Source organism: Sinocyclocheilus grahami, unplaced genomic scaffold, assembly GCF_001515645.1.
Source record: "Sinocyclocheilus grahami isolate Dianchi unplaced genomic scaffold, SAMN03320097.WGS_v1.1 scaffold411.1, whole genome shotgun sequence".
In the NCBI taxonomy this organism is placed as follows: domain Eukaryota; kingdom Metazoa; phylum Chordata; class Actinopteri; order Cypriniformes; family Cyprinidae; genus Sinocyclocheilus; species Sinocyclocheilus grahami.
The window spans coordinates 489172-503450 of NW_015505590.1; the positions used below are offsets into that span (position 1 = coordinate 489172).

At 36.2% G+C, this 14279-nt stretch overlaps 1 protein-coding gene across 1 annotated transcript in view; it reads left to right on the forward strand.

Annotated features, from left to right (window-relative positions):
* Window positions 1-6134, forward strand: part of LOC107550990 (vascular endothelial growth factor receptor 3-like) — a 44197-nt gene extending 38063 nt beyond the window's left edge. The window contains exons 25-26 of the mRNA XM_016232466.1: window positions 1629-1631; window positions 6104-6134. Of these exons, the coding sequence (XP_016087952.1) occupies window positions 1629-1631; window positions 6104-6134 (34 nt within the window). The remainder of the gene's footprint in view (window positions 1-1628; window positions 1632-6103) is intronic.
* Window positions 6135-14279: the final 8145 nt, after the last annotated feature.

Below are 14279 nucleotides of genomic sequence, written 5' to 3' on the forward strand. Positions count from 1 at the left end.
GCAGGGGTCATCTATATGATATCATTTCCTTTTTATGTTTTTTTTCAGCATATTGATTGCACCTCATGACTTTTTTGGTTGCGCCACATGACTTTTATTTTTATTTGATCAAATATCACCAAGCAGTTAAGCAGTTCCGTTACAGTATATTTTATAAACAACAATTATAAACTAGTATAGTAACACTTTACAATAAGGTTTTATTGGTTAACATCATTTAACTACATTAGAAAACAAACTAATAATTGAAAATACTTCTAATGCAGTTAATAATATTAGTAAATGTTAATCTCAACCTTTACAATACATTATTAAAGCTTTATCTGTTAATATTATTTAAGGCCTAACATGAAGTAACAATGAATAGTTGTATTTTTAGCATTATATATTGCAAATGTAATGTTAGCACTTGTTAATAAGTACTTGAGATTAATAATGAATGTACTGTGCATTGTTAGTAAACGCATTAACTAACATAATGAAATAATGTGATCTTCTTATAAAGTGTTACCACCATAATGAGCCTTCCTCATTAGGATACCAGGGCAGTTGCATCACCCTGACATTTCTGACACAAATCGTACAGAAAAACGTACTGCGCCATGGTACAACAGTAATACCCATTCTCTCAAGAAAGAAACTCGTAGTCTTGAGCGCAAATGGAGAAAAACTAACTTGGAAGTTTTTAGAATTGCGTGGAAAAACAGTATGTCCAGCTATAGACAGGCTCTAAAAGCTGCCAGGGCCGAGCATATCCACAAACTCATAGAAAATAACCAAAACAATCCAAGGTTTTTATTTAGCACAGTGGCTAGATTAACAAATAACCAGATGCCACCCGATCTAAATATTCCCTCACAGTTTAATAGTAATGACTTTATGGATTTCTTCACTGATTAAATAGATAACATCCGAATTACAATAGCAAATGTAGATTCTACAGCATCTAATACTTCAGCTTCACAAATTAAATACACTCATCACTGAAGAGGTATATTCAAATCACTGTACATATGAATTGCATTGCACTGTACATATGAAACACTATTATATGTATATGTGTGTGTTTGTGTGTATATATATATATATATATATATATACACATACAAAAATAATTTAACATTTAATTTGCTCTTGTACACCAAGTATACAAAAATATGATATATTATTATACATACAAAAAAACTATGAGTGTGTGTGTGTGTGTGTATATATATATATATATACACACACACACACAAAAAAATACTTTTTTAACATTTCCTTTGCTTATGTACGCTATAGAGTAAGCGGCTAGAAATGAAGAAAGCTCACAAAAAGACATACCATTGGACTGAAGTCTGTTGGCTCCACCCAATGCATTAAAAGCCCCCCGGACATGCTGCACCTGCAATTGCGTGGCATGACAATGATTTCTACATGTTTATTTTACATTTCTATATTTCTAATTGACTGCATGTGGACTACCGACCTGAAGCTTCTCCCCAAAGGCGAGTTTGTGGATGATGTGGGTCATATCAGGGCTCTGAGGCTGAGCAGTCGCACTATGTGTTGACACATGAAAGTTTCCTGGAACCTACAGAAAACAGACAAAGTCAACACCATCATCAGACAGGCAAAGACATCAGATAGTACAATCTCCTTTCACTTGAGAGAAGGCTTTTCATTTGAAGACAAAAATGTTTTTTCCTTCAGTTAGCATGTGAATCTACAAGGACACTAATGACACTCCTGATAGCTTAAGTCCCACAAGAAACATTCAACTCCCAACAAGCAGAAAAGAATGCGACTAACATCAAGCATCTCTTACTTTATTAATACTGAACTCCCCTTCAAAGCGGCACCCGTGACCATTGTTTAGAGGCACTTTCATTGAATTCTCTATATGGCCCACTTCATGCCGCCCCATCTCATCCTGGATGTCCAAACCCACCACTATGTATATACAAATATATAGACACAACAGAAAATAGAAAAATACAGACAAATGGTGAGGACACAGAGCTTGAAACACCTTCATTTACATTGCATAAAAGGACACTTTTCAATAACAATAACAAAAAAAAATTAAATACAGTGCACAGCATAAATGAGTACACCCCCTATGATTAAATATAAAATATGTATTTTCTTAATGATCACAAATATAATTCATAGAAAGATGGCAAAATTGAAATGTATTAAACATATTCTTAATAAAAACAGGGAAATACATGCCATTAACATCTGTAAAATAATAAACTTAGCCAATTTTTGTTTAAATGAAGGATTGCAGAATTGAGCACAACCTAGATTTAATTCAACCAAGTGTAATATTCTAGAATTTCATATGTCCTCCATAACTCTAAGTACACTGCTCTGACACTTCTTGGCACTGAGTGTACAAGTTCATGACAAATGTTCACATCTGTGCTGTTTAACTCCTGGAGGACGACCTCCTTGAATGCCCTGGTCTTTAATGGGGAGTGTTGCTCAGCTCATCTCTACAGAATCTCTCACAGCAGCTCAAGAGTGTTAAGATTTAGTGAAATACATGTCCACTGAAGGATTTTCAACTCCGGAGAATGAATATCTTCATTGTCATGTTAAAAAAAATGCCCAACAATGCAGGGAATGAGAAGAGGGTAGCATCTTCGGTTTCAGGTTTTTGTATTACATCGCACAGTGGTGTGTGAATTCATGACAGCGTTGATAAAGTACAACTCAATGAGTTAAAAAAAAAAGTGTATAGAAAAAGTGTTTAGATAAAGTGTCACCCTTTTCACAGCTTTTGCCGGCTCTGAGACACTTTCAGTGTTTCTCCTGCTCTTTTTCTTGCAAAAACTCACTCATCACTAAATGAAAGCTTAAAGTGAAGACCTGATTATTTCAGGGGCTTTTCACAAGTCCATTGTTTTTTAATTTCTGTGGTACTTTGGCTATATTTTCACACTTAAAACAATAATTTGGTATTCCTCTTGTACCATTGTCTTCTTTTATGCTAAGAAATAAATCTTCTGACAGTTCTCTCTCAAGTGGTTTCATTGTTGTCAGCATTATGTCGGAGTATGATTCAGTGGGCTATATAACACTTAATTATCAAGAAATTACTTACCTCTAACAGTTTTGGTTCAACGTCTTTTTTTTTTTGTTTTATTTAGTAACTTTCAGGAGGGTGTACTCATTTTTGCAACACAACATTTTATCACTTTGATAAGAAAATGGTATTTTCTTGAATAATTTTAACATTCTTCTTTGGCCACTGATCAAGCAGACTTGCTGGAATATTATATCTCTAAAAAAAACATAACATGTCTTCTAAGCAAAGAGTAATTGCTGAATTTGTTAAGTTTCAGAGGGGGTGTACTTTATGCTGTGCACTGTACATAAGTAATCCTTTTCTCAAATGTTCTTGGTGTTTTCTGGAGCTTGACAGACTAACTGGCAAAGTCTTTTTTTTTTGGTGAACTATCCCAAATCTTCATACGTATGCAACATGTTCATGAGTTCAGTAGAATCATTATACACAACTGTTTTTGACTTTTCACAGCTAAGGAATAAAAAAACTCAGTAGTGTGACGTAGCAGATCTTCTGACACTGTGGTGTATGCTAAGAGCATGTTGTCACGTTGCCCAATGCTATTTTAAGACTGCCTTCCTAAATGGGCGAGAAAGCAACACTGACTCTTTACCCTTGTGAAGACGGGTATAATTACCATTCATGATCTCAAAAGTACAAAAAAAAAAAAAAGGCCAGCCAGAAAATGAAAGGAAGAATGATTCCATTAAACGCTTTCCAGTGTTTGACTATTTCCACTGAGCTAAACTACTGACGTTGCTCTGGTCGCTTATTACTTTTTGGACAGTTAAAGACTTAAACCATAACATCTTCTTTTTTTTCTTTTTTTTGGGATTAGATTCCAGTAAACTTCAAACACAGAATCTCGACTCATTATAGAGTAAATGTGTGAATAGAAACATTTAATTGCCTTTTTAAGCACAATCTGATGCGTGTCCAGAACACTAAAAGTCTTGCAACGTTTTCTTAGCACATGAGGGAAAAAGCATCCTCATTTTCCACATAAGCACACAAGTGTCGAAAGTCACGTTGCTACTTCAAGGAAACAATATGTATGCCTCTAAAAATAATTAATTTAGCACGGTAAGAGTAACAACATGGAAAGACCACATGTACTTTTGTTAAAAATCCTTTCCAAGTATAACATGATGTGGCATGTCATATGGCATGGATCAATTATCAGTTATTATGGAACAGATTTTAATGTTAAATGACTACTGATTAATTCGCAACATGTACTACTACTGCTCTTATTATTCTAACCAATTAGACATTTCATCTGGTAGATAATAAAATGAGCATGAACTAAAAAGCCCATTGATTTGCATTGAAGTAATAACTCCTTATTGAAGACTTACATCTGACTTCAGAGGGCCAGCATTAACCACCTAGCAACCAACCACAACACCTTAGAAACCTCTCAAGAATACATTACATGCTTATCAATCCCCTAAGAACCACCCTTAGCATCATGGAGGCAACTTTTTCAAGGGAAATAGCCACTCGCGTTCTTCAGAAAAGGTAAAACTTGACATCAACTGGTACTTCTTATAGTTGTTTGAAAACAGTACACTCATTATTGAGATCACAGTGAGGCTTGTCTCCATGACTCATAACAAAATCCGAAAAATTTGGGTTTCAGTCAGAAGTGCCTCATTTAAAAGAAAATGTGTCTTCCATAATAGGCATAACCTCTTGTTTCTCACCAATGAGAACTGCCCAAGATGTTGTTCTGAACATAGTTTGGGCTCTGTGTAATGTGTGTGAAACAGCCAGTTGCAAATGTCTTTGCAAACATTTGAGGATCTGCCCGAAAATGACATCAGAGGTGACCACAATTCCTCTGAGGGTGCTGATATTTAGAAACACAATCTTTAAGGCACTTTCCAAATGAATTTTAACATTTTTTCTTTTAATTTGGTCAAAAAACAGCAAGGGATATTGGTTATGCTTGGCAAAACTCATCACTGGACCTATCGTTCAATGATCCTAATTAGTGCTTGGTGATGCATCTAAAAATCTCAATATTTTGAGATTATTCAATTTATTCAGTTTATTCAATCAAAACAGTCACCTTCAAAATATTTAGATATTGGATGCATCTAAACTACAGTAAAAATCTGCATATAATCAATTACCACACTTTTTACTAAATAAACATAAGGAAGAACTTTTCACCATTTTCAGTTAAATGTTTCCTCATTTTATCTCACTAGTAAAGTAATTTGATACACTGCCCAGCCTTAATCTAAATAACTAGTGATCAACTATTGTCACAATATTCCAATGGTGACTTAAGAGTTGATCACTAGTTAAATAGGGCATGCGACTGAATCATTTACGAAAACATGACAAATCAGGTATTATTTGGCAAATACTTATGCACAGCATTACCAAATATGAAACCGTATTTCCTCATACGCTTGCTCATGTCTGATCATACATTTTCCCGGTGAGTTTCAAAAGATTGGGTTTGACTGACGGATAGGTCTATCCTAATCCTTCTGTGAGAAAGCACACACAATGTGTCAAACTGAGACTTTCAGTGATGGTAAACTGTGTGGGAGGTCGCCATTGTGCATCGTTTCCTATCACAATGTACGTCAGGAGCTCTGCTAAATGAATTAAGAACCCATACTAACAGTAATGTCACTGCTAACACTCATAACATGTCAACAAAGGATGATGTGTTACACATGTGGATGAAAAAACATCATTCAGAAGAGTGTTGATGTATTTTATGTATATACTCACAATCACAGTGTAAGTTTGGCAAACTGATGTTTAAACTCACATCTATCTTCCCCCCACTGTCCTTATCGGGGTCATCCACATACAGTTCATTTACTCTGTAACACACACGCATATATGAAAACACAAACTTTAAATATAGTACTGACAAGCATTAGACATCTGTAAAGGTCATCGTCTAAAAATGATGCAAGCCTGACAGTAAAATGACAAAACTGCAGTGAGTGCAATTTTCGTTTCCTCACTTCCCCCACCAATGTCTACGTCCTGTGTGAAACTGATCTGTCACTAAAGTTACAACAGTGTGATTGCATTCGGGTCATAAAGTCATGCATCTTGAGTGCTGATAAAAAAAACACCCCAAAATACCATTTTAAACAAAACCGGAACATTTTTACTAACTATGAAAACGTCATATGGTCTAACCCAGGGCTGTCCAAACTCGGTCCTGGAGGGCCGGTGTCCAGCAGAGTTTAGCTCCAACTTGCCTCAACACACCTGACTGGAAGATTCTATGCCTAGTAAGACCTTGATTAGCTGGTTCAGGTGTGTTTAATTAGGGTTGGCGCTAAACTCTGCATGACACGGCCCTCCAGGACCGAGTTTGGACAGCCCTGGTCTAACCATTGCACTAAAATCAATGTACACTAATATAATTTTGGATTCAAAAATATCCTGACCTGTTCTTGAGGTTGTATTTATGATACCATCATCAGATTTTAAACTAGACTTTTTTCCGATTACGATCTTTGGACGGTTGGATCACTTAGACATTTTTGATTATAAACCAATTAATTGACAATTAATTTTAATTCAGAAATTAAAGACATTCAACGTAACATGCTTGTATGTTCTTGTAAGTCAGTGTCTATGTACATTGAATTTAATATATATATATATTTTTTTATTTAATACTATGTTTGACTGATTCAACTTCACGAGAACAACATTCATACGTACATTTCTGTAGCGATGAATCCCGTCAGTTCTGAGAGAAAGAGAAACAACATGAAGACGCAGCAGCATATTGAAACTGAGGGGATAAGAAAAGGTCAAGAAAACATTAGTGAGCTGTTTGTATAACAAAACTGGAGTTATATTGTGTGAAGATATTTATTCAAAGTAACATTTTCAGTTAAAGTGTTTGCTGAAAGTAACTCATTTTCAGAAATGTTCCTTTTTGTTAGCAGTGATTTCATTTCTTTAAATTATGCCTGACTATGCAAAATGACGTCAAGCATATATTAAAAGTCAAAGGGCCATTACATAAGAGTGTTCAACAGGCGAATAAATGTGCGTGGCTTTATTGCTCTGGTTAACGTAATCGTTACCAAGTTCAACATGTGACCAAATGAGTCAAACTGAGAGGCTGTCTGCAGAAGCTAGTGCATATTTACATGGAGACAGTCTCCAGTGACACTTCGGTCACGTGACTTTGTGGCTGACACGTCATACTCTGAGTCTGGTTTGTTCCAGTTTACTAAGCTAATGTTTAGCTATAACACAAACAATAAGGCGTGTCGCTATGACACATAGCTCACGGATTCAGGTTCAACATGGGTTATATCACTTGTTCCACTTTAATGAAGATAATACTGGGAAAGAATTATTAACACCTCCATGATATTATTATTATTATGTGTAAATGATTGCTTTTTCTTTTGGTTAACTGTATTGATATATTTATAACTACACTGAAAAGTTCTAAAAAGACTTGATTAAATCAGATGACGTTATCTTCTTTAAAAACAGGATGGATTAAATCATACAAATGATGCTATCTTCACTGAATACTAATTTTAGCTTATTGTCTGTTTCCCTTCCTATCTTTTTGTCAACTTGACAGAAAGGCAGAAAAGTTGATTAAACATCGATTTTTGTTTTGCTCATTGGTTTCATACAAAAAAACAGACAGATGCCGTTATCTTCATATATTTTAGATTTTTTTCCCCCCCTGTTGACTATAAGGAACTATTTTGTTAACTATAAGGAAAAGTCCATAAAATCAAACGATGTTCTCTTAGTAGACGTTCATTCTGAAAACATCTTAAAGGGATAGCTTACTATTTACTCACTCTCAAGTTGTTCCAAACCTGTATGAATTTCTTTCTTCAGCTGAACACAATAGAAGATATTTAATAGTATTTTTTTTTTCAATATCTTTGGTTAACCATTCTTTCAAATATCTTCTTTAATGTTCAACGGAAGAAATAAACTTATACAGGTTTGGAACAAATTAGTAAATGATGACAATTTTCATTTTGGGGTGAACTATCCCTTTAATACAACCACCCAACTTACAAACCATAGATATTTACCCTGGGTATGTGAGTTTAGGTTGAGTTTAGGGTTGGTCTACAGTTTTCTGCAAACATGACTAAATGGTAAGTAATTCACTCGAGGCCAAAACAACAATGGAAAGAGCCACAGGAACGAGTGTAGAATGACATAGTCCTACTACGTGAGTCAAACGGCAACACCTAGCATTACAAACATCCATCCTTCCGAATCATGAGTGAACGATGAGCCATAGTTAGGAAACTAAAACTGACTCAGCAAACTGGTTTGGAAAAATACAATTGTGGATCATCAAAGAAGGAATGTTGATGAGAGCAAACACAAAAATGAAGCACACAAATAAAGCGGCAATGCCAGATGAAGCAAGCTATTTGTTGACAGGAGTGGATGAGGGTCTATGATGGCAAATTAACATTATAAACTGTGGCACTCACTGAAAGCTCCAGTATACGTGGGCTGGGTAAGATCTTTGGGCACTTTCCTGTAGATATCGAACCTGGAAGGAAAAGAAAGAGAAGAATAAGGGGGAAAAAAGAAAGGTAAATATTGCATACTCCTGGGAAGAGTTCGAAAGCACATTGTGTTCCCAGTGTAGTTTAAGGCATTACAGAGGAGTTTAGGAATGTGAACTATGGGCCTCTGTCCATGAAACACCGGCCCAGACGCAACACTCTAGAGCGACCCCCGCTTCTTGAGTTACACCTCTTCCTCTGCATTCCTGCTTTACAATCCCAACCTTCCTCAACAACAACTTTCTTCATACAACAGTGTGGCTGAGGTCAGAGCAAAGGCTGTCAGCACTTACTAAATACACATCAATCACTGAGACAAGAGGGAAGGCAAACAAAGAACATTTCAAAACTATTGCTTAAAAAGGGCACTTCAGGCTATACTAAATATCAAAATAGTTAAGACATTTTTAAAATGAAATACATATGTGAAAGCACATTGTGTTCCCAGTGTAGTTTAAGGCATTACAGAGGAGTTTAGGAATGTGAACTATGGGCCTCTGTCCATGAAACACCGGCCCAGACGCAACACTCTAGAGCGACCCCCACTTCTTGAGTTACACCTCTTCCTCTGCATTCCTGCTTTACAATCCCAACCTTCCTCAACAACAACTTTCTTCATACAACAGTGTGGCTGAGGTCAGAGCAAAGGCTGTCAGCACTTACTAAATACACATCAATCACTGAGACAAGAGGGAAGGCAAACAAAGAACATTTCAAAACTATTGCTTAAAAAGGGCACTTCAGGCTATACTAAATATCAAAATAGTTAAGACATTTTTAAAATGAAATACATTTACTTGCAGTTTGCTGTTTTGGTTTTTGCTGCATTACTGTCACTTGATTTTTTTCCCCCTTTAACTTAAATTTAGTGAGGTTAAGCCTGAAACAAGTGAAAAATACCTACAAACAAACAAGACAACATAAGTACAAAACATATGTTTTGCTACTCCAAAGAATGTATATTGTTTTAATTATGTTTACATATTTTGTTCAGAAAAACAAGACAAAGATGATAGTGAGTCTCACTAAGAAACAATCAAGGTGATATTTCAGCCCCCATAAGGGAAGCAATTAAATAATACAATATTTTGAATAAATAAAAAAGTCAATTTTTCAGACAATTGAGATTTGGGGCAGAAATAGTTTATATATATATATATATATAGACATTATTTTCATGATAGTTATGCCCCTTCACCAAAAAATATTTCACATTTCATAATTTTCTGTGTTGAGGACTGACATTTGTTATTGATACGAATACACTGTTAACAAAAAATATAACGAAGTTAACAAATATAACTAGGGATGCACGATATTATCTGACCAATATCGGAAATGGCCGATAATGGCTTTAAAATGTAAATATCGGCATCGGCCCGATATGAAAAATTATGCCGATATGTCTTGCCGATAAGAAGAGTAACTCACATGTGTTCAGGGTGTGCTAGCGATTAGATCACGTCAGCATTGTGGCTCATTCTTGAAGCAAAGTTTTGCCTGAATGGCAACTGTTTTGGATCGCTGCATTTTAATTGAGAATGCACGTACAGAATGACACATTCGTTGTGTGATAGAGTAAACAGTAATAGCACGTGCAGCGGCAGCAGTGACAGCCTCCCCCGGGTCCTAAAGTTCGTTCAGTAAGGAGTTTTAATTCCGGCGCTGTTGGCTAGAGGTTGACCGATATGGGTTTTTCACTGGCCGATGCCGGTGCCGATATTTTGAAATCAGGGCAGCCGATGGCCGATATATGATGCCGATTTTTTTTTTTCCCCTTCATCTCATAAAAGTGAGTTTGAGTAAATGATTATTGCAGGGTACAAGATAGTAATAGTAGTAGTAGCAGCCTAATTCAGAGTTATAATTCATGGCTCAAAACTTAAGCACCTTCTCAAAACAGTTCTGAAGCATGCTTTTTGTTTATGTTTGCTGACAGACACCAGTGTTTCTCACAGACTTGCAAATGCAAATTCATTCTCTGCCAGCAGGAGGCGCTGTTGGAGCAGAGATATAGCGGTTTCCCCGGTAACGGCTGTAATCAAATAAGCGCTACTTTATCAGGCATTACAGGAAAGACGACATGAAAATGACATAGAAGCTTTTCTGAAGACGGTCAGTTCTTTTCAAAGATACATTCATATAAAAACACCCGCGCTGCATTTTAATTTTGAAACGTGCAGTGCTCAGTTTATTCAAGGAAGTATAAGCCTTTTGGAAAATCTATTTGTGGCGGTCTGTCTGTTGTGACGAGCCACCACAAATAACTCACTGTATGGGAAACACTGGACACTTCTATAAGTCAAATGGCCAAGTGATAACAAAAATAAAAGAGTTCACACACATATTACACAGCCTGCTGCTCTTAACTGCTTAAGAGTGCGCTGGCCACGAGCGATGACATCGTGGAGGCTATTGTCGGACCCACACACACATTTCATGAGGAAAGTTATCCTGCATGCAAATGACTTGCACTTATGAATATGATAACGCTCCGGCATCAATTCTAGTAGGGTAAAACGTAATTACGCTTTCGAAACGGTCTGGTTTGCCCTGCCATCATTAGCTGAAGCTGTGTGTGAACAAGTAGCGGCTGCAGAGTGTAAGTTGCTCAGTCTCTCCCGCAGCCAGAGAGAGATTCTTTGGCGTTCCGCAACAACGCTTAGCTGCCCGCAGATGCGCCTCCCTATAAATCGGCCTAATTTGCAGCACAATCGGCCGATGCCGATTAATTTAAAAAATGCCAAAAATTGGCCGATTAATCGGTTGACCTCTGCTGTTGGTCTACTTCTAATAAAATTAGGGCTGCAAGATAAATCGCATGTGATATTTAACGCGCATCTTGTCAGAAAGCCAGTTCTGTAATCAGCGGTGGGCTTTCACATTGAGCAGCATTAACCACACAGAGCCGTTGTTCACTGACGAGCTGTGCAAAACCACGTTCATATTCACGTGATTTTTTTGTGCTGCTCGTCAGTGAACAACGGCTCTGTGTAGTTAATGCTGCTCAGAACCGGCTTTCTGACAAGATGCGCGTTAAATATCCATGCGATTTATCGTGCAGCCCTAAATTAAATGAAAGCAAAATACACAAATTATATTTAGACTCTTTCTGATTAAATAAAGCAGTAATTGATGCCATAAAATCATGAGTATGTTTTGATTTAAAGGTTAGAAGCTATAGCTTACAGGGGGAAAAAATCACAAACATGACACTTAAATTAAATAATTTTATATATACTGATTTATTCATTAATGTGTAATATGTTTTATTTTTTAAACAAATTATGAGCTCTAAAAGATTTTCAGAATTTTTACAACTCTTTTGCTTTAGACCATTTACAAATGTTAAATCTTAAAATAAAATGTTAAGGTTACTACTGCATCTTTCTAAAAAAAATGCAGTGATTAATATATAGTTTATTTATAGTTATTTTCAAATCTTCAATGTACTGTCATTATAAAATAACTTTATTATTGTTTATTTAATTCTAACAAATAAGTTATTGTTAAAAACGAACCAAAATTAAAAATAATTATATATCCGTATCGTCATCTGCTATCGGCCAAAATGAGTTGAAAATTATCGGCATATCGGATATGTGCATCCCTAAATATAACAAAACCTCTTTATAGTCTTGAAGAATACTTTTTTTATTATTATTTGAGAGAAATATGACTATATAAATACAGATTTATGATTTGCCTAGACATCGGTCAAGAATAAAACATTTTTGCAGCGTACTTCTCATTTGATCAGATTAATTCTTCACGTAATATGCATTTCCACTGCACCGCACTGAAAAACATCTGCATCTGTCATAAAAAATACACCATGCTCTTAGAATGCCTCAAAACTAATGGCCCTTCTTTGAATAAAATACAGTATAGAGAACGATGAAGCAATACATGATTATTATACAATATTTGCAATTCTATTAAATAAGGAAGACAGTTACTATACAACAAATTGTCAAAGTTATGTTAATTAACAGAAAAGAAACAACAATCCTCGGTTCGTTTGAGACGACTCCAAGAAAAAGTAAACTCTCCACGAGTCCATGCGTAATATTACACCCTTTAGGAATGCGTCCAATCCCTGACTTTTTAAGGAGCTTTCAAACTGTGTTAGCTCCAAAGCAAAACTATCTAAGTCTTGTGCCCTTTTTCGGCTTTGAAACCTTCACAACTACATCAGCACTCTGGTCCAATCCTTTACGCCACCTGCCCTCAAAAACACTTACGTCTGTGAACATTTCTTGTAGTGAAATGACCCAATCTGACGCAATGCTGGAGGGGGGAGTGGGGCTGACTTCCTGTTAAACCAAACGCCCTGTGTTTCTCTGCTATACCCCTCCTCCCACGACAGGAACCATATAGTTCACTGTGTTCTGACAGAAGAGCTCAGAGGGTGAAGAAAGGAACCCCATTGTGTGAAACTCAGGAGAAGGACACGCTGTTCCTAAACCACTGACATCTCTAGTTGATGTCTTCATACTGTGTAAGACCTGATTTGGTAAGCGAGACTGATGAATATACCAAAGTAGGCCCCAAAGTAGATTTGATATTTTGTGTCTAATGAAAAAAAAAAATCACATTCGGTGTTAAAATGCTTTATAGAGATACTATATGGGACTGCTCACTTTCTAGCTATTTAAACCATACTCATATGACTAGTTAATTAACTGAACAGCACTTTCATTAACTGTAGTTTAATATAAATCAGTCTGTATTCACTTAGGGCTAATGAACTTTCTGGACCATATACCACACAAAGGACAAGAAATGCTGGTATCCTGAACATCATTGTATGAATTTATACAAATTAACCACCGCGTAAAAGAGTTACATTTTCTTATTAGATCGGGTTGAATTAAACAGATATCACCACAACTGAAAACAGGGATTTTGAAGATGCACAGGAAAGTCTAAACTCAAACTACAGCTAATAGCAATGTCTAGCATGCAAAACCTTTTCAGTCTGTTTATCTCTTTACTTGTAAAGCAGAAAATATGTAAGGAAAAAGTGCAACAACACACAAAAGTGTTTTCAGCACACACATAAAAATGTGGATTAGGCAGAAGTACAGACGCAATTTTCAACGCGTTGCATAACAGGCGTCACATTTACACGATCCCCGAGGCTGTTAAAGAGTTCACTGCTTGGATCTGTCAGATATTTCTTATTTCCTGAATTACAACAGCAATAAACACCCACAGCTGCTCTGAGAGTCAAAACGTCAGCATACGCCGAAGGGCTCATACGTGCCAATATTAACAGGCACAAGACTGTACCACAGCGACAAAGGAACATTTTTATCAAATAATACTGTGCAATTTTTAGTTACTTAAGACCAGAATATTTACACTGAATTCTAAATGGATAGTGTAAATAACACACATGGCTGAATTGACCATTTCATTGTCTTGAAACCCATTTTATCTTAAGGCTTCTACTAAAAACGTTTCGCAGACAAATATACATTGTGCCAACTAGGGCTGCAACAACTAATCGATTCAATCGGTTATTATCGATTATGAAAATCATCGACAACGATTTCCATTATCGATTAGTCGGGTCTGCCCACAGTGCACGTCCAACTTCAGCCGGTCGCGTCAAATTACAGCACTGAATTACATATTTTTATGGACAAAATGCA